At 42.1% G+C, this 20954-nt stretch overlaps 1 protein-coding gene across 1 annotated transcript in view; it reads right to left on the bottom strand.

Moving 5' to 3' along the window:
- Positions 1–20671, bottom strand: part of LOC122792897 (carboxypeptidase B-like) — a 531601-nt gene extending 510930 nt beyond the window's left edge. Inside the window, exon 1 of the mRNA XM_044060455.1 lies at positions 20473–20671. Within this exon, the coding sequence (XP_043916390.1) occupies positions 20473–20540 (68 nt within the window). The 5' untranslated portion in view covers positions 20541–20671. The remainder of the gene's footprint in view (positions 1–20472) is intronic.
- Positions 20672–20954: the final 283 nt, after the last annotated feature.

The raw sequence follows: 20954 nt of genomic DNA, 5'->3' as shown, positions 1-20954 counted from the left end.
AATTACACACATATGTACAACTGTTGCTGATAAAGAAATGGGCAGCTATGGGCCTTCCCTACATCCTTCCTGCAAATCCTGAGCTTGTTTTCCTACTGTCCTACCCTCTTTGTGCCCCCTTTTTCACCACTTTCTTATCTCCCCACTTTCTTTTCTTTAAAAGAAATTAGCACGGGTGTTAGCGAGAGTAAGCACTATTAAGCAATAGTCAGCGGGTGTGTGCTTCTGTGCGCTTAGCTAAGCGAGTGTGCATGTAGCTAAGCGACTGTGCCCATGCGTGAGCATCGCGCAAACCCACTTACAACTGCTTAAAAGTGCCTTAGTCACTCTGTATGACAAGGTCTGTAGTCTGCTCATCAGCAAAATAAAATACCCCTGTCAGTCTCGAACCCCGGACCTTGGAAACACTAGTCTGCATGAATTACCACTGAGCCACATCAGATATACAAAAACATGGTGCTGAAAGAAATATATCATGAAATACAAGGAGTGAATGCAAAGGGAATATAGGAAGGCCATTACACAAAGCTTGTTCCCTGTATGTTTAGTGGCAATTCTTGTGGAATTGCATTACATGAATGTGATAAGAGAAACAGCCATGCTAGTAGGTAATAATGTTACAGTAGCACCTTACAAACCACACACGGTATCAGAGCAGGATAAACACCACCATATATGAATAGGTATGAGGCCAGACATCCCAGCTGTTATTGATTTACAGGGATGTCCTTGATTTGTCAAAAAATTTTACCTGTGCCCCACTGACTCCCTGTGAAATGTACTAACAGTAGGCAGAAAGGTGGGGAATCCCACATAATGTTCACCATCAGTAAGTTAAAGTAGACACTACTTGCATGTCAGAAATGGTGTAGTAATACATAAGCTCAAAACACACACAGTCCCCACAGTCACAACTGCAGAATATCTGAAATATATCACAGGTGTATCCCACTGATATGTACCTTTCCCTGAGGCTGCTCAAATATATACCTGAGAGTATCTGAGGCCTGCAAGTGTCAGAAACACACCGGCATATCAGCCTGTCTGCTGTTACATACTCTGCAAATAGCTGTAGAATTACTTCCACAAGCACACCCTCATGTAGGAGTACAACACAGAAATATCAAAGGATGTAGCCATCTAACAAACTAAGGACAGTATAGCAGTTTACAAGCACTGCATGTGCCTGATATTCATAACTATTAGTACAAAATACAAGGCCCTACTACTGCTCAGCAGCAAAATAAGATACCATTGTAAGTGTCAAACCCCAGACCTTGGCCTCACCAGACTGCATGCAGTGCCACCAAACCACAGCAAACATATTTGAATTTACTGCTGAAAGAAATATAACATGCATTACAAGGACTGAATGTAAATGGAAAATAGGAAAGCCATAGCAACACATTCCAGTAAAAAGAAATATCAGGCCTTCAAGGAGTGAATGTAAAGGGAAAATAGGGAAGCCATAGCAACACATTGCAAGAGCTACAGTTGTATACCAGTTAATCCACAAGTCCCACAGGAAAGTGCATACTCCCATGTAAACAGTGTTAGCATTAGCAGGTGTGAGTTAACATACACACTGAGAAGAATGAACTGGAAGAAGCAACAGTCAGGTTTCAGTACAACATGCAATTCAGTGGCTACAACACAACCTTAGATATGAGAGACATACCAACCTTCAGACTGACACAATTGTGTCCACAGCAAACCAGCATGGTCCCCACCTTGCAAAGCTGAAAGGCCTATGCCTACCTAACCTAACATTTTATAGCAGTGTCCTGAAATCACAGTGAGAACTGCAATTACCACACAGCAGGCTGCATGCAATTAGTAAATGCTGGCCACCAATTGGTGCAGAGGCCATCACATGCACATGTGCAGATACCTACAAAAGCAGCCTGTATTGCCAGTTCACACATGCAATACTTTCATTTCAGCGACTGGAGGGAGAGAGAGAGAGAGAAAGATAGACAGACAGACAGACAGGCAGAGACCCAAAAAAAAAAAAAAGCAAGGCAGCAAGCAAGCAAGCCAGCAAGCAAGCCAGCAAGCCAGCAAGCAAGCCAGCCATCCATCCAGGCAGCCCACCAGCCGGCCGACCAGGCAGCCAGGCATCCAGCCAGCCAGCCAAACTTAAAAAGCTGTTAGAGACAAAGGTAATTTAAACTACATAATCTAATAATCTACATACTGTGAACCCTCTATATGTATATGAAGAGGTGCATAGGGCAAGGGACATACTGCAACCGTTAGCGAAGGCTGGACATACATATGTAGTTGAAGGTTGTTATGTGCACATATCAATGTAGGTTGTAGTGTGTGGCATTGAAAACAGCATGTAGTGCAGGTATATGTCATGTGGTGAACTTCTGTGGGATTGAGCCAGTGAGGCCTGCTACAGCTATACGGCCTGAGGACAGCATAATGCATTCTGCACAACACTGTGCAATATCATTACAGAATGGTATGTCTCACAACTGTTACAGAACTGACATCCCCACCATGAAAGGTGGGCATTCTATGTGCCAAGATGTGCATGTAGTTGTACAGCATTGGATGTTTATAAGTATGTGTGTGTGTATGTGTATGTATATATATATATATATATATATATATATATATACATAGAGAGGTATGTATAGATAGACATATATAGATAGATAGAATATGTATATACATATAGATGTAATAGACACATACATATATATATATATATATATATATATATATATATATATAGATAGATACATACATACACATATACAGATAGATTTGAATGTCTATAGATACGTATGTATATGAATATATCTATCTATATATATCTATATATATATATATATATATATATATATATATATATATATATATATATATATATATATATATATATATATATATATATATATATATGAGTGAGAGAGGGACATGGGGGCAGATGAATTGCAACAGCTGCCTGGTGACCAAGGCATGGACTGAACACCAGTGTGGATACAGGAGTACCATACCCCATTCCAAAACATTTAACCACTAACTACCACATAGGTGGTTGCCTGCCCACTACTGGAGGTGTCAGAAGCGAACATGGGAACAAGTGTACAATAGCCTCCACTTTGATATCCACAAATATGCCATACCCTGGACTAAACCACCCAGCATTAACAAACAAGGCTCCTCATTAGTAGATGTCAGACATACCCCTAATGAATGTTATGGAGATAGGTAATATACCGTGCGAGTCACCTCTGTGTAACTGTTTGACAGGAGCAAGTACAATCACATTACATGTGTCCCAAGGGGCAGGGTAGCATAAGGCTATGCTGCCGTAGGCCCAGGGCCAATAGCATAGTACCTACCTATGACACAATGCACCCACACATGTACTCAGTGCAATACCAACTATGTGAGGTGGAATGAGTGTGACACTGACTGTATGCAAGGTCTGTAATGGTGTGATTGCTCAGCGTGACTTTGTGTCTGTCATGGTAGTCTGTGTCCTTGGTGTGAGGCCAGAGAAAGATGTGTCAGTTATTGGGATACTAACATACTAGATTGCCATATGTTGTGCAGTGGTTCCCTGTGTACAACTGCGGTGTAGGTAGGGGTATGGCAGCAAAGACTAGGGTGGATTACCAGTGAAACTGTAGATGTGCATTGCATGCATTGCATGCGATGACAATATTCTCCATCCAGTAGCTTGATACATACCCCCAGTGTGAGGTTGTGCAGTGTACCTCAAACAGTGTGCTGAGTGCTGGTGTATACTAGTTTGTTGTATGGAGTGTGGCAGGCATTGTCACACAGTTGTAGGCTGAGCACTGATATGTGGTAATGTACATGTGTATCCCCTGATAGACAGACAGATGCTATAAAATGGCAGTTCAGTGATATCAGTACAGTAGAGTATTACATGTGCCATATGACTTGCTCACATATTTATCTTTTCCTTCCAGGGCGATGGTGCATCACCGCAACCCATGTTATTCAGCTGCAGAGGATGAGGTGATACACCAGAGCCTGGTGCGGGATTTCAATACACTGTTTTCCAGGACCAGCCAGAACCAGCAGGAGAGGAATGCACTGTGGCAAGACCTTGTCCGTTGGGTAAATGACATAGGCATGCATAACCGGACATATGAGCAGGTACTCCATCACTGCAGTGATTTAATTAGAAATGTCCATCAGTGTGCGTCTTATATCCACAGACAACAGCTTGCCACAGGTGGTGGGGTACCTATCCACCCCCCCCTCACCAGAGTGGAGGAGCTACTCCTAAGTGTTGTGGCTCCAGGCCAACAACAACAACATCCACTGACATGTGTCATGATGGAGGCCGGAGCCACCCAGCATGTGGACATGGAGTGTGCAGGTAACATGCCATATCTGTAGTTGACTGTTCTCTGCACTGGTAGTTTATGCATGTGTGAGATGTGTACTGTGTGTATAGCTGTTATCCTGCCTATTCTTGTGCAAGATTGATATTCTGAATAGCATCACTACACCTGTGAAAGCCAACTATTGTACTACTGTACTGTAGCATACTCACAGTATCAATGGCACAGCTGTAGCCACTGACAATAACTCTCTTATTTGTGCAGGTCCCTCTGGAGTAACAGCAATGCAGCCAATCCATGCTGTTGAGTGTGTAATAACAATACTATTAATAGTAATAATGATATTAATACTAATAATACCCTCAAACAGTATTGTGTATGTGTTGGATTGCAGGTGTGTGTGTGTGTTTGTATCTGCTGTACTGAGGAGTGTGCATGTGTGCCCGTGTGCCCGTGTGCATGTGTGCATGTGTGCCTTTGTGCATGTGTGCCCGTGTGCCCGTGTGCATGTGAGCCCATGTGCATGTGTGCCTTTGTGCATGTGTGCCCATGTGCATGTGTGCATGTGTGCCCGTGTGCATGTGTGCCTGTGTGCATGTGTGTCCATGTGCATGTGTGCATGTGTGCCTGTGTGCATGTGTGGTAACATTGTGTACACATTGTAAACTGTGTTTCCTGTCTTCCTCTCACAGGTTCTGATGTTGCTCTGTTGACGTGCAGCAGGGAACCTGAAGCCACTGCTGGTGATAGTGATAATGATGTTACATGTGTAATGGCTCAGGGAGGTGCAACAGGGTCTGTTGTTGGTCAGCCAATTGACAGTACACAGCAGTCAACCCCATCAATGCGCACAGTCATCCTGCCGATACATCCATTGTCACCAATGCCCTTAGCTGAGGGACAGCATACAGTGGGCATTGACCAGGGTAATGTGGCATCAGTGGCACATGCATCCCCTCACAGCAGCCATGGCCAGAGTCCTGACATGGTACCACACAGGCAGATGTCCAGGGGTTCTCGTGGGAGCATCCGTGGTCGTACTGCCCCTGTCAGACGTGCCCACAGAGGTCTTTCAACCTCAGCTATATTCCAGGCTGTAATGCAGGCACAGGCACGTATGGAATGGTACACCAGACAGGGTCTGAGGGAGCTTAGAGCACATCGCACTGCTATGAATGACACTATGCGTGATGTTGCGGCTGCCATCCGTACTGTCGGCGAGGTCATTGATAGACATTGGGGGGACACATTAGATCTGTTCCACAACTTCATGTCCATGAACCAGGGAAATGCAGGACGGTTGAGGCGTCGATGTGGATGTATGCCAGCAACATCAGCAGCTGGCAGTCGTTGCGGACGACAACATACCCACAGCCGCTCTCACAGTGCCAGTACCAGCCCCAGCAATGCTGGGTCTGTGCTGTCATCAGACCGTCCTAGAAGACCACGTGCATGTGGCTCTGGACAGTCCCAGCAGGGACATGTGTCCAGTCAGCAACCCACTGCTTCTGATGACAATACCCAGTCTGGCTTAGTACCTGATACTGTCCGTAGCACCCCTGCCAGGCACAGGTACCGTGTCCGTGGCCAGAGACAGTGATCAGTATGACCTGGCAGGTACAGTCTGTGGCTGTCCACAAACACCCGTATATGGTAGCCATGTGGTGGAACTGTGTGCATGCATACACACATGCATAATGCTAACACCTAGGGCTAACACATACACACACACACCACATCAACATTGCCCCATGTTGTACTGTTGTCCCTCACTAACACACACACACATACATGTCGATTGGATGTGTCAATGGCAGACTCTGGCAAACCAAGTACACACCCTGTGCATATGATGAAACTGTGCCACCTCCTGCAATCTGTAACATTGATGCAGGAACAGGATAGCATGGTGCTGATGCACAAGGTGACTACATAGCACTGTAGTAATATTATCATGTTCACAGTACAGTGTAATGATATCATTGTGGGTATATCTCAGCATGCCTGATGCATTAACACTATGATTGTCATTGTAGTTTTTTATACACCAGTGTTAATTCCAAAAGTGTAATGTCTGCACATGTGCCACATGGCAGTTGTGTGTACCTGTGCCTGCATGTGTTGTGGACTGGACAGTACATGTGTGATGTTTGCAGCACACAGTTGCAGGTGTACATTTGTGAACAAGGTGGAGTTGCATTCTCTGCATGTAGATGCGTAGTGCACACATGGCAAGGGTGACATGCACCATGTGACACAGTAGTCATACATTGTAGTTCATATTAGTGGCCACTTTGTGTTGTACTACACATATGTCTCACCTGGGGTCACATGTATGTATGACATGGTTTGACAGTATGCTGTGGGTCATACGGTTTTCCAATGTCAATGGTTTGCAGTCTGGTGGTAAGGCTCAAAACACAAACCCACCTACATAGGCATCACAAGGGATAAGAAACTAGAAGTAATGATACTCACTGCCAGACATCTAAACCGCAAGATGCATGCAGTCCAAACTCTACTCAGCATGGAGAATGTTGATATCTGTGCAGTAACAGAAACCTGGTTCAAGGCTCCCAAGAGCACCCTAGCACTATCAGGTTACACCTCATACCATGCTTTACAGCCCCAAAACATAGAACTAACTACGAAAGTGGGCGAGTATCAATAATTGTCAGGGATACCCACACCCCCAGGTTGGTGCCACAGCATGAAGCATCACAGACTATCCACGTGCAACTAACAGTGGGTAAAACTGCCTTCCAGTTCATAGCCTGCTACAGACCACCCTCCTAAACCCAGGAACCCCACCTGGCCTACTTAAGAACACATGACTATATGAAGGTCTCTCCAAACAACATTATATTGGGCAACTTCATCTACCCATACATAGACTGGGAGCATTACTGTAGCTCCAACACCCTAGGCCAAAGGTTCCTAGAATTCATAAACTCAAATGCTATGGAACACCTTGCTACCACTCCCACAAGAGGGGAAAACATACTGCACCTGATCATCACCAACATGGGGACTCTATGCTCCAGACCAGAGGTGTATCACTCACTGGTAAGATCAGACCATAGAGTAATCTCACTGTATATTCACATACCAACCCCAGCCCCTGCCCAGAAAACTACAGTGAAAAAGTTGTCTAAAGCATATTCCACACACCTCAAAACCAAGACAGAGGTGAAATCCTTCAAAGCCCCCGGGCCTGTGGAAAATACAGCCCACACTGCTGAATCCTTTATAAACGCATTCTATGAACACCTTCCGGAATGCACAGATCATGCAATTCCAAATATAACCAAGACTCAATCCTCCAAAGACAGGCATCCTTTCTGGTGGACCCCAGCCACATAACAGAAAACAATAGAAGGAGGTAGCTACTACATGATCGAGCAATATCCCACAAAGGGAAGACATCTCTGATCAGTATTTGGAACAAAATACGGGCACTCATAAAATCGTCTAAGGCCAGCTTCAAGAGAATAATTGCACAAGACACTAAGGATAATCACAAGGCTTTCTTTAGTTATGTTAGGAATCTGGGTGGGAATTCCCAGATATGCTCAGAAGTAGTCCTAAATGACAAAGAATACATGTATGCCACATACATTGCCAACATCATTACTGACAGGTACAGCACAAACGTCTCACTTCTATGTCACTGTTACACAGAGGCAGATTATACTAACCTGGAAAAAGGCCATAGCAAAATTCATTTAAAATGGGTGGCGAAAGCCAAACACAGTCTGGCTAGGCTTATAACTGCCCTAGGGCAGATAGCCTAGTATGAACCTATTAACCTATTACATGATGTATCCTCAACTGATACACAGTTGTAGGAAACCCAGTGTCAGTGATATCCCTGCAGTACTACACTATACCATGTAGCCATTCTTACTGAGCCCCACACATCCCTGGGAAGAATACTGTTTGCCATATAGCAGTCTCACGTACATGCCAACACACTAGGGATATGTTCATCCATGACTGGAAATGCATACAGTGGCCTACAATGCATTCTGCACATGACCACCACAAGGGTATCATACAGACAGATACCTGGTGTCCAAGCCATGCTCTATTACTGTAACACAACTGTAACTTTGTCATCAGCATGTACGTAACATAGTATTCCAATAGTACCATGTAGGTGCAGCACCCATCATGTTGAACGGGTAATGGTGTGTACATATGGACAAGTGTTTTCTTGTCTATCCTGTGATATTCACATTTCCAAAGGTATTGTGCAGTCCCTTAGTGTATCGCCTAAGCAAGCAGGTGTCTTTATGCATATCAGCAACAGTTGCCATATACCTACACAGGATGTCCATTACTCACAGACTTTGCTGTGTTATAACATGTGTGACATATACTCCAGACATGAACCCTCACCCACATTAATATATCACAGCTTTCATGACTGTGTGTCACCCAGTTGGCCTAGGACACAGATCACTGCAGTAGCCTGCATTGTCATCAACATACATGTATGGCGTACGGTCTGGGAATCTGCAGCACATGCTGGAAAAGGTAACAACTGTATTCATATGAGGGAGGCTTCACACATAGGAACTATTGCAGGTCACAGGTACATATCTATATGTGGCACACACATACCTGATGTGTGCATTGCAATTACTGTTATAATTATATGTCATACAATAATAAAAGCAAAACCCACCACCCATTGACAAACTGTGTGACAAACACACACATGGCTTTTGTAGGATTCAAACCCCTACCTAACTATGTTATGCTACTTGAGAGAGATGCATTAGCGCAGTGCGCTATTTGCATTACTGGGTGGTATCTCTTCTCCTGCTGTACTTATAGGGTGCTGACATCATCAGTCTTTACAAAGAGGAATGTACTTCATGTAGTGTATTATTCCAGTTGTCAAAAGGGACATTTCTTTCAAAGAGAATTGCACGCACACACACTGAGCATTTGCAGGATTCAAACCCCTACCTAACTATGTTATGACACTTGAGAGAGACGCATTAGCACAGCATGCTATTCGCATTACTAGGTGGCTTCGCTTCTCCTGCTGTACTTATAGGGTGCTGACATCATCAGTCTTTACAAAGAGGAATGTACATCATGTAGTGTGTTATTCCAGTTGTCAAAAGGGACATTTCTTTCAAAGAGAATTGCACACATGCACATCCTCTGCCCCCCCAACACACACACACTGAGCATTTGCAGGATTCAACCCCCTACCTAACGACACTTGAGAGAGACGCATTAGCACAGCGAGCTATTCGCATTACTGGGTGGCTTTTCTTCTCCTGCAGTATTTATAGGGTGCTGACATCAGTTTTTACAAAGAGGTATGTACATCTATTACTATCCCTCAGTATGGGGGATAACAATATATATGAATTAACAGACACCTAGTTCAGGGTCACATATGCACATCAGCACTGCCTGGTTATGTTTTATACCATGCTTCATGAACACAGGACTTGTAACACACAACCAGGGAGTGCATCCATATACATCACAGATACACACACCTCTGGGTTGTTACCACTGCACTAAGCATGACAGGCCATACATATACAACTACCATTGTGCAAAACTGCCTTTTGGTTTGGTGTGTAGTTCAGACCACCCCCCTCATATCCAGGAACCACACTTGGCTTCCCTGGGAACTGTGTAGGATATGAAGGTGTTCACATACACCATTACAGTGGTTAACTTCAGGTACAGGAATATTGACTGGGGGAACTACTCAGGCCTCAACAACATCACCCTACAGCCACTACAATTTGTGAATCCATGTGCTATGGCAGAACCAGTCACCACAGCCACAAGGGGGAATACATATTAGACCTGATCATCACCAACATGGGGACTCTATATTCCACACCAGAGGTAGACCACCATTGTTAAGATATGACCATAACCAACTTTCCCTGGATGTCCATATCCCATCCCCACCCCCAGGCAAGGAAATCACTGCTAACAAAGTATTTCTCAAAAGTAGACTTTGCACTTGTGAAAACTGGGGTGGAATACTTCAAAGGCCCTGTGCTGGAGGATTATACAGCCCAATCTGCAGATTCCTTTACAAATGCATTCTATGAGCACCTGCAGGTTTTCATTTATCATGCTATTCCAAATAAAACCAAGACTCCTCCACAACAGGAGACGTGTCTGGTTGACACCAGCCATATATAAGCTGTACAACAGAAGGAGTGAGCTAATACATAACGGAGCAATATCCCACAGAGGGAGGACATCTCTGAACAGTATTGGCAGGACACTTCAATCCCTGAAAATCATCACTTGCAAGTTTTGACAGTGAAATTTCCCAGACACTACAGATAAGGCTCCCCACAGTCTGGAATTGAATCCCAATTAATGTTAGACATAGCCCCTCGCCAACCCTCTTCCAGGAAACTCCAGCCACATGGATGTGACATTGCAAATTCAACCCCTGGGATCTCCACTGTGTCCCTGCTTGATGGAGGCACAGCAAACTAGCCTTAAATGGTGCCTTCTGTGACCTACTTTACAAAGGCACAGTAGACTACTGTACTGGGGAGGCAGACACCAAATACACTCTGGCTAGGCTTATGTATTCCCTAGGGCAAACAGCCTAGTATCGACCTCTGCACCCATATGTTTATGTTTGGGATGCACAATATTTGTTGCTGATAAACTGTTTGCAGGTCTTTATTGCCATAGCTTTCCCTGTTTCTATGAACAACTTGTGTATCTGTGGATGATGTTTGATCATGGCAGGGTTCCAGTATATTACTTATGTCACTGTTGTCATTTAACTGTGTGCACTGGGCAGATTGCTGTATTGTGGGAGGTTCCTGGCTTAACACATACAAATGCCAGATATGTGTGGCCGACTGCTATACTGAGACATGGCCTAAGTGTGTGAGCATGCCCAGTTCAGGCTTTCCATAGTTTGTTGCCTGACATATGTCTCATTAAGTGTGTGAGCATGCCCAGTGTGACCTTTCCATATGTTGAGATCTGAGGTCCACTACATTTGTGGTTGTGTGTGAACTTGAACAATATTTGACATTTATAGTGTGTGTATTGGAAGTCGTGTTGTGTTCTTACTGCCCAACTGCTTTGTGTCTGAACCCAACAGGGATTATGCTGTGCCTGCAGGGTTTCCATGGGAGAGTTTGCATACACTTGTCAACATTCTTTCATACTAACCAAACACTGTAATATTGTCATAGTGTAGTGGTTCAGTCCTTTCATTTTGGTGCACAGTATCCTGGGTTTGAGTCCCATCACTGCTTTAAATATTCATACTGAGCACACCAGACTAAGGTATGACCATGTTGCATTTTGTTCAGCTATGGCCTACTTAAACCAGGCTTGTCCAACATTACTAGTGTATTCCGCAACTTGGGTGGACATTGACCAACACTAGGCTATGTGCCCTAGGGCATTTCTAATCCTAGTCAGAGTGTGTTTGTCCTTCAACACACATTTTAACTGGAGTTTGCCATGACATTTTTCAAGGTTAGTATACTGTGCCTCTGTCTAACTGTGACATAAAAGTGATACCCATGGTAAACCTACAATCTGCCATCCACTCATCAAGATTCCTCTTGAAGAGAGTCAATGAGGGACTCTCTGGCTAACCTGGACTGTGAATTTACTCAAGAGTGGAGGGAGCTTCTGGGTTATGGATCAATCACTGCAGCATGTCCTAATTATTTCAGTGCTGAGGTTCAGGTCTCTCATGTGCATAGCTCAATGGGATTCAGATTTTACAAGGTGCAGCATGTGCATTGATTCCAGGTTGGACATGGCTTTATACATCAGGCACAGTTCACCTCTGGGCAGGCAGTATGCCACTGTGTGGAGCTGCAGTTTGTTTAATCAGGCAGATTTGGGGTCTTTCCAGTTGCTGGAGGTGTCTGCTAAGGTACATCCCACAAGGGGCATTGTACTCAATTGTGAGCCTGATGAAGGATGACTGAAGAGGCACGATGACCTCCCCTGATCTAGATGTGAATACCTTCATGATTAGGTGGGCATATGAAATGTTTTTATAACCACTACAGCCTCATGGTTGTCAAATGCAAGATTTCTATCAACTTGTGTCCCCAGATCTCTTATTACTTCTTCTGTACTTAATGGGTTACCACCTATGTGGTAATTGGTGGGCACTTACTGTTTTTAAAAAGGGGATGACTATACACTTTTTTGTGTTTAGCTTGATGACATGGCTGTGGCACCAGTTGTCTGTTTCTATGAGGCCCTTTTGTAGGATGCTTGTGTCATCTGGAGGGTCAGATATGGCGCCCAGTTTGTAGTCATCTGCAAACTTGTTCAGACACAGTCCTTCCATGTTGGCCTGTACCTCCAAGAAATATATACCAAACAGGGGGGTCCCAGGACCAAGCCTTGTGGGAAGCCAGTTGTAGCTGGTTTGGACTCTTGACATGGATCCAGCATTTCTGACCATGTCAGTTCTGTCCTTGAGCCAGTTTGCAACCCATCTAGTGACATAGAGGTTTATATTTAAGCTGGTGAGCTTATCTATAATGACCACGTGGGGCATTGTATGGAAGGCTTTTTTGTAGGCTGTGTCGACCACCTTCCCCTCGTCGATGGCCTTGGTGACTGTTTCCAATGACTCAACCAGGTTTAAGGGGCAGGATCTGCCCTTAAGAAAGCCACACTGGGTAGGGTCCAGTGTCTGTAGGTCCCCAATATCTTTATTTCTGAGGTCCATGATGATCCTTTCCATAGCTTTGCAGACCATGCTAGTCAGGATTCGGGGGTGATAGTTTGCATGATCCATTCAGGCACCACCTTTGTGGAGAGGGACCACTGTTGCTGTACACTGCTCTTTGGGTACATATCCTGTGGTAAGGCTGAGATTGAGCAGTAATTTTATTTGGTGTTCAATTCTTCTTGGACTTCATGTTGGATGCAGCCTGGGACACCATCTGGTCCCATTGATGCTGTGTGTTTTGCTTTAGGGACACTGGCTGTTACCTGAGCATCTGCGATGTCAGGGGGCCAGCACTCTGCTGGGATAGATATTTGGCCTGTTGGTGGGGGGGGGGTTGCACTGAACCTGTCAGGTCGGATGTTGGCAATGTCTGTGGGTTTGGTGTATTGTTTGTCATTTTGGACTAATTCTGAGCATATCTGGGAATTCCCACCCAGGTTCCTACCATCAGTAAAGAAAGCCTTGTGATTATCCTTAGTGTCCTGTACAATTTTTATCTCATAGCTGGCATTAGAGGATTTTATGTGTGGCCATAGTTTTTTGTCATAATACTGATCAGTGATGCCTTCCCTTTTTGGGTTTTGCTCTATCATGTAGTAGCTTCCTCCTTCTCTTGCATGGTTTGTTAATGACTGGGGTCCACCAGACAGGATGTCTGCCTTTGGAGGATTGGGTCTTGGTTTTATTTGGGATTGCATAATCCATGCATTCCTGAAGGTGTTCATAGAATTTAATGAAAACCATTTGTGGGTTTTAAATTTTTATTTTCCTGTTTTTTTGCAGCGCAGCCCGTTTGCTTGGCGCTGAGCTACATTTAAACATCAGCAATCACCAAAAAAAAATAAACATTTTTATTTTAATTTTGCATGTGGGTACGTTGCCAGTGGCCACATATTTGGCCATTGGCAATTCTTGGAACATATGCAACCTTTATTTGGAGCTGACAAGGCTCCATTGTGCTATTTGCAGAACGGTACTCAGTTGTCAACTGAGTACATTTCTGAAGCTAACACAGCTCCTACACGGACAAGTTTGTGCTTCCTGGATCGCAAATTTACCTCATTTGCATGTCTTTCAGCTGCAAGTGAGGTAATTTGCATATCCAAACCATATCCGTGTAAGAGCCATTTTAGGAGCTCTCTTACACGCCCCTACAGGCTGTTCGTGGATCGCTCGTCGGACATGATGGCTGCATGGAGTCTTACTCTACTCTTAGACTCCGTGCAAGCCATCATGAATCCAACCTGTGGTATTTTAAACCAGAAAGTTAAAAGAGATGGACGAACTGTCCAAATGGTCAATAAACTACAATTTCTGGGCCAAGAACCTCTCCTCTTGTGGTAGATAGGCTACCTAGTGCTTACCACTCCCACTAATAAGCTAGAAGGCTTTCCTCCAACACAGAAAGGCTTGCGGGGTTCAGAAGCTTACCAACAGTCCTGGATACAGCAACTCTGTATCTGAACTAGGATAGTTACAGGAAAACTGGGAAACAAGCACAAGTGTGGCTTTTAAACCAGAATGTTGAAAGAGATGGGAAAAGACTGCCCAAACGACCAGTAGCTACAATTTCTGGGCCAGGAACCACTCCTCTTGTGGTAGATAGGCTACCTAATGCTTACCACTCCCACTGATAAGTTAGAAGGCTTCCCTCCAACACAAAAAGGCTTGGGGGCTCAGAAGCTTACAAAGAGTCCTGGAATACAGCAACTCTGTACCTGGACTAGACTAGTTACAGGAAAGCCGGGGAACAAGTACAAATGTAGGCTTTTAAGCCAGCAAGTTGAAAGAGATGGAAAACTGCCCAAACAGCCAAATAAACTACAATTTCTGGGTCAAACTTCATAGCAGACTTGGGGAACTTTTTGTATACAAAAAGGCTGACAAGACCCTGGTATATATTAGCTGAGACAGTGACACAGTGTAAGTTATTAATGGCATTCAAAGCTGATCAGGACTGCACATGGGCTAAATAGAAAAATGCAGGGGAGGGTCTTTTTTCTGTCACCACCTTTATATGTCTTTATGTATGTTTAAATGAGAAATATACATTGTTCCATTTTAAAAATTATTTATGTGCCAGGTTAAAGTATATTGTTTTATACAATGCAAGTAAACTTTGTGCTACCTTGTTACAATGTTTATACCTACAGCACCTGCAAACAGAATTTGAATAATTACATTTCATATAAATCCGTCAGGGTGATTTATAACTAGTGACTGCAAATGAAATGTATTGTTAGTGATTCTTCATGGACTGTAAGTAAGGATGCCCTGTTTACAGTTGTAAAACAGGAGTCTCAAAAGACATTGGTTTGTTTGTTTATTTATTTATTTAGGTTAGGTGGACTAGTAACCCATTTCAGTCACAACAAGGGTACTGAAAAATATAAAATACTAATGAAGAATGTGCAAAGGAAATGCATTACTTACATAGTTTATATACTATATTGATCATACACAGAGATATACAATTGTAATGTATCACTATAAAGATAAAACTCAAAACGTACATGCGTCAGATTTTTGTAAGAAAAAGCATAACATAATAAAGAAAGTATATGTACAAAATGTACAGTGATTGCAGTGTTTGATTGCTTTTCACATCCTTTGGGAAGTGATTCCATAATAATGCAGAACCTAATCTGGAGAAGGCTTTTTAAGTACTGAGGTGAGATTTAGGTTTCACTCTCCTATTCTGTGGTGCTATGCCTTTTGACATTTGTTAGAAGTTCACATTAGAAGCAGAAGATGTTCATAGGTTCATAGGTTCATAGGTTTATACTAGGCTATCTGCCTTATATGAAAAAATACTGTGCCCATTAGTACCATTAGTTTGTTGTGCCTCTGTCCAGCAGTGACCGATCTCCCATCCACAGGTCTAGATTTTGCTCTGCCTCACATGGACCGGGATTTTATTCCACAGCATAGAGTCTCTGAGAGTGGTTTTGGTGGATTTTTTTTGAGGTGGAGCATGTCCATTTATTCCGGTTGACATGGCCTTGTATGTCAGGCACATGTCACCTCTGAGCAGGCAGGTATGCGGACTGAATAGCTGGAGTTTCTTCAATCTGGCAGCATATGACAGATTTTGGGAGTCCTCCTTTTTTTTTGGAGCTTTTTTGGGGGTCTCCAATTGCTGCAGATGTGTCGGTGAGATACATCAACAATGACCTCACTAGATCTGGATGTGAATCCCTTCTGTGATCAGTGGGGCAATGAGAAGGTCTTTCTAACCACTTTAGCAGTGAGTGCCAAAAAAAAAAGAAACTGTGTCAACCTGGGTCCCAGGTCCCTGATAACCTCTTCTGTGCTTAGTGGATTGCCACCTATATGGTAGCTTGGGGTTACCTTGTTTTCATTTTTGGTAACTTCAGCCATGGCTCTGGCTCTGGCACCAGCTATATCTGTTTGTCCCTTCCCTTAGGATATCCGTCCGTGTCGATGCACTTTCCACTATGGCCAGTTTGCAGTCATCTGCAAACTTTGTCAGCAAGTCGACACAGCCAGCACTCTAACCTGTGGTCTGTCCCTTAAGCCAGTTTTGCAACCCATCTTGTGACATATGGGTTCACATTGGTCAAGGTAGCTGTATGGACTGCCTTCCCTCATCAATGGCCTTGGTGACTATTTCAAGAAGTTCAAAAGAAAAGGCATGATCTTCCGGTCCAATGTCTGCAAAAGTCCCCTATCTTTGTTTTATTGAGCCATTATGATCCTCTCCATAGCTTTGCAGACTAGACTTGTTAGTCCAATTGATGCTGTGTTTTTTAGAGAGAGCAGCTTTCACCTGGGATAGTTATCTCGTTTGCACTGAACCTGTCTGCCAGTATGTTGGCAATGTCTGTGGGTTCAGTGATTTTTGTATCATTTTGGACTAATTCTGAGCATATCTGTGAGTTTCCACCCAGGTTCCTAACATAGCTGAAAAAGGCCTTATGATTGTCCTTTGAATCCATGGCAATTTTTCTCTCAAAATTGGCCTTAGTTGATTTTATGAGTGCTCGTATTTTTTTACTAATAATGATCAGGGGTGACTTCCCTTTTATGGATTTTGTTCTATCATGTAATAGCTTTCTCCTCTTATTGTAAAGTTTGTTAATGGCTGGGGTCCACCAGTCTGGACGTTTGCCCTTTGTGGAAAGAGTCTTGGTTTTATTTGGGATTGCCTGATCTTCCTTTGTAACCAGTGACCTAGGTTTGAGAACAAGTCTGACACTCATAGAGTTGTACAGTTATAGACCAAGGAAATCCAGAGCTGTTCTCTTTATTTGGTTGGTAGGGACATGCAGTGATATGTAATCCAGCTGTGCTGCAGTCTGGGGTCCTTGACATTTCTATCCTGTTACACTTGGCCATCTCACTCAATACTATCATAATCCTGAAACCAACAGAATTGAAACATATAATCCTGAGATCATAACATCAAAACACCAAAATCCTTAAGACCACAGTGTCTAATAGTCTCGAATACTGAATACCTCTACAAGTGTGAGCCCAGTGCTAACATGGGCCCTACTGGAATGTGAACCCACAAGTGAATGCTAACAAAACTGCTGCAGGGGCAAGACCAGGAGTTTGATACTGTGGTCTTCAGCATTTTGGTCTTGCACTATTAAGGTCTGAGAACTTTGATTTTCAAGACTGTAGACTTTGAGATTGTGATAGTAAACCACATAAAATGATAAAGTGACATTTAGAATAGTCAGCCATCTCATGTCACAAAGTGAATCACATTTCTTACCTGTTTTCATTCAGATTTAAATCAAAATAATGCACAGCACACATCTACATTTTTTATTTCTATAGCATCCCATCTGCATACACCCCGCTTTGCACTCACAGCCATGGAGCCATCATGCAATTAATTCCAGGTAGACAACCAATGGCTGAAATGTATTCTTCACAAACAGTTATGAGCTACAGAAAAAACAGTGAGGTTCAAGGATTATACAGAATTTTAATTTTAGCAATATAGCTTCAACACTGTTACTTTTATGCTATATTAAACTTTTTACAGCCTTTATCTAGTAGCCAAGAAAATAGAGCTAAGAGCTATTAATAAGCTTCGTTTTGTAGTCGTGGGTTTGATTTCCCAAAATTCTACTTGTAAAACTGTGCACCTCTGAGCAAGTCACTTAACCAGGCAGTGCTACCTAGTTACTACTGAAAACAGATAACTCATTATTATATGCTTACACAGATCGCAAAAGAATAAAAAACAGATCCAGTTTTGAGAACAATTGTGCTATAATAAATCCTGCCATTCCAAATGCAATTTTACTCTTAAAAAAGGTACATTCCTAAAATAAGATTGCCTACACACATGAAAGATGGACAGAGAAGACTGTACTGGAAAATTTGGTGCTGGCACTTATTTTTAATATATGCATACTCTTTTTTGAAAGATCTCAGTTTCCTTTGCCCAGGTCAGTGATGTAGAAACATGAGAAATCTAAACTGAATGTTTATTTATACTTTCCTTTTCTGATATATAATTTATTCTAGTCAGGGCTACATGGGAGCAGGTAACAGTCCTGGTACTCAGTTAATATAAGACAGCACTATTGCTGGACAGGATGCCAGTCCATCTTAGAATGCACATACCACTCATAATTTTCAATATGACTGCAGGCAATACAGAGCAATGTCAGTTCACCTACATGTATGTTTTGGAAAGTGGGTAGAAAATGGTGCACATGCAAATACCCACAAAAGCAAAGGGAATATATGCAGACCTCAAATAGCAGGTAAGTAATACATGATATAAGACTACAGACTTAAACAAATGTGTGCCTGTCTCTAATTCCATGCGTAATGCCTCATGACATTAACATGATTCAGCAGTTCCTATTAAATTTATAATAGACTTGTTAGCAGATGAATTTGGGTTGTCACCATTACTTTTTGCAAAATACATCCTACGTATTAGAAGAGCTGTTTACAAGTTGCGCTCTACTTACAAGTTTCAGTCTGTATGCACGTTGTAGCCCAGTATACATCAGTGTGCCTGTGTGTGTGTGTGTGTGTGTGTGTGTGTGTGTGTGTGTGTGTGTGTGTGTGTGTGTGTGTGTGTGTGTGTGTGTGTGTGTGTGTGTGTGTTTGCATCTATGTATATACTTCCATGTGTTGGTTAGTCTGTATGCAGGCACATCATTACACATTATTTTCTTTGTCCCTTGAAAACCATATGAAATCATTTTCTGCATTGTCATGGAACAGAAGAGATTCTATGGATAATTTGTTTGCCATAGACATGTATGAGTGCATAATGTATGTGTGTGTGTGTGTTTTAAAATGTATATATATATATATATATATATATATATATATATATATATATATATACAAATATATATATATATATATATATATATATATATATATATATATATATATATATATATATATATATATGAGTTGATAATGAATAATCACTGGTGAGTTTGATTAAAACACAAAACATTGAAAAAACTCATTAGCAATTACCATTAATCTCCACTAAAATTATCACAAAAAATAATCTCAAATTTAACCTACTAGGTTACATTTCTGATTATGAAAAGTAAAACAAAAACAGCTTTTTTACACCCCCCGACATGGGCCCTCTGCCCCCACATCCCAGGAAATAAAATATACTAACTCTACACAAACTCAGAAAAGGGCAAAACCCTTGAATTAGTTAATGGTTGATATAATGAACTTTGACAGTTACATAATTCAACAAACTGTACCAGCGACAGAAAACACCACCATTTCACTACACGATAAAATGTGTGCAGCAATAACTCATACGGCACTTATATGAATGAAATATATATATAACTATATCAACACATACACACACACATTATATATATATATATATATATATATATGTGTGTGTGTGTGTGTGTGTGTGTGTGTGTGTGTGTGTGTGTGTGTGTGTGTGTGTGTGTGTGTGTGTGTGTGTGTGTGTGTGTGTGTGTGTGTCTCTGTCTGTGTGTATGTTGCCCATTTACAGGTTGTAGCCCAGCCAGTGTACCTGTATGCATGTGTATGTATAGGATGATGGACAAAGACACGCAGACAAAGACACATGTATAAGAATGTTAAATAGAAATAAATAAAATAAATTTAAAATAAATATAAAATATATATTATTTATAAAATATTTCTTTTGGTATGCATTTTGCAGGTGGAGCCTTACTAAACTGGAAGTATTGATCAATCTCTATATCTATGGCCATAACTGTTAGTACTAGTTATTACAAAACTTATTATAAAATTAGATAATAGACTTGAACACATGTATACATACCCACACACACATGCATACATATTTATATGCAGATATATATATATATATAAATAGTTATATATTTCAAGAAACTAAGTAGAAACCTCCACTTTTTAATTTCTTACCCTTTGAAGAGTTGGCCCCATGGTCCAGCTGAAGCAGTGGCAATCAGAGCAAGAATGCAGAGCATCATTGTCAAGTTCTGTTAGATGTTCTGGTACTTCTGATCTAATGTGTTATATGTATACTAACTGGCCCGTGAGTCATAAGTATACTAGCTGACCTATAAGAGTTGTTACCTCTGATGACTGTACTGCTTCCCTTTTTTTCTTTCACCTAGAAAAGTTCAATGCTCTACTATCTGGTCGTCTGCTTTTATACTTGCCAGCCATATGTTAATATACCAACCCTAAGTGTTAGTTCCTTTCTGACTTCCTCATAAACACTTTTTTTATACCACCAAACAGATAAGTAGTGTGTTCCTTTACTCAGAAGTACATTTAATGCTAGCAGTCTGTCGTGTATTGCTGAATCAGTTCCTAGTGACTACTGAACAGTAACATTCGCATTCTATGTTTTTGCATGGAAACTGTCTTTGCTTCTCTCA

This window comes from Protopterus annectens, chromosome 2.part0, assembly GCF_019279795.1.
Source record: "Protopterus annectens isolate FY-2018-M chromosome 2.part0, PAN1.0, whole genome shotgun sequence".
Lineage (NCBI taxonomy): Eukaryota > Metazoa > Chordata > Ceratodontiformes > Protopteridae > Protopterus > Protopterus annectens.
The sequence above is the reverse complement of the archived record's forward strand: the minus strand, read 5'-3'. Positions and strand labels throughout refer to the sequence as shown.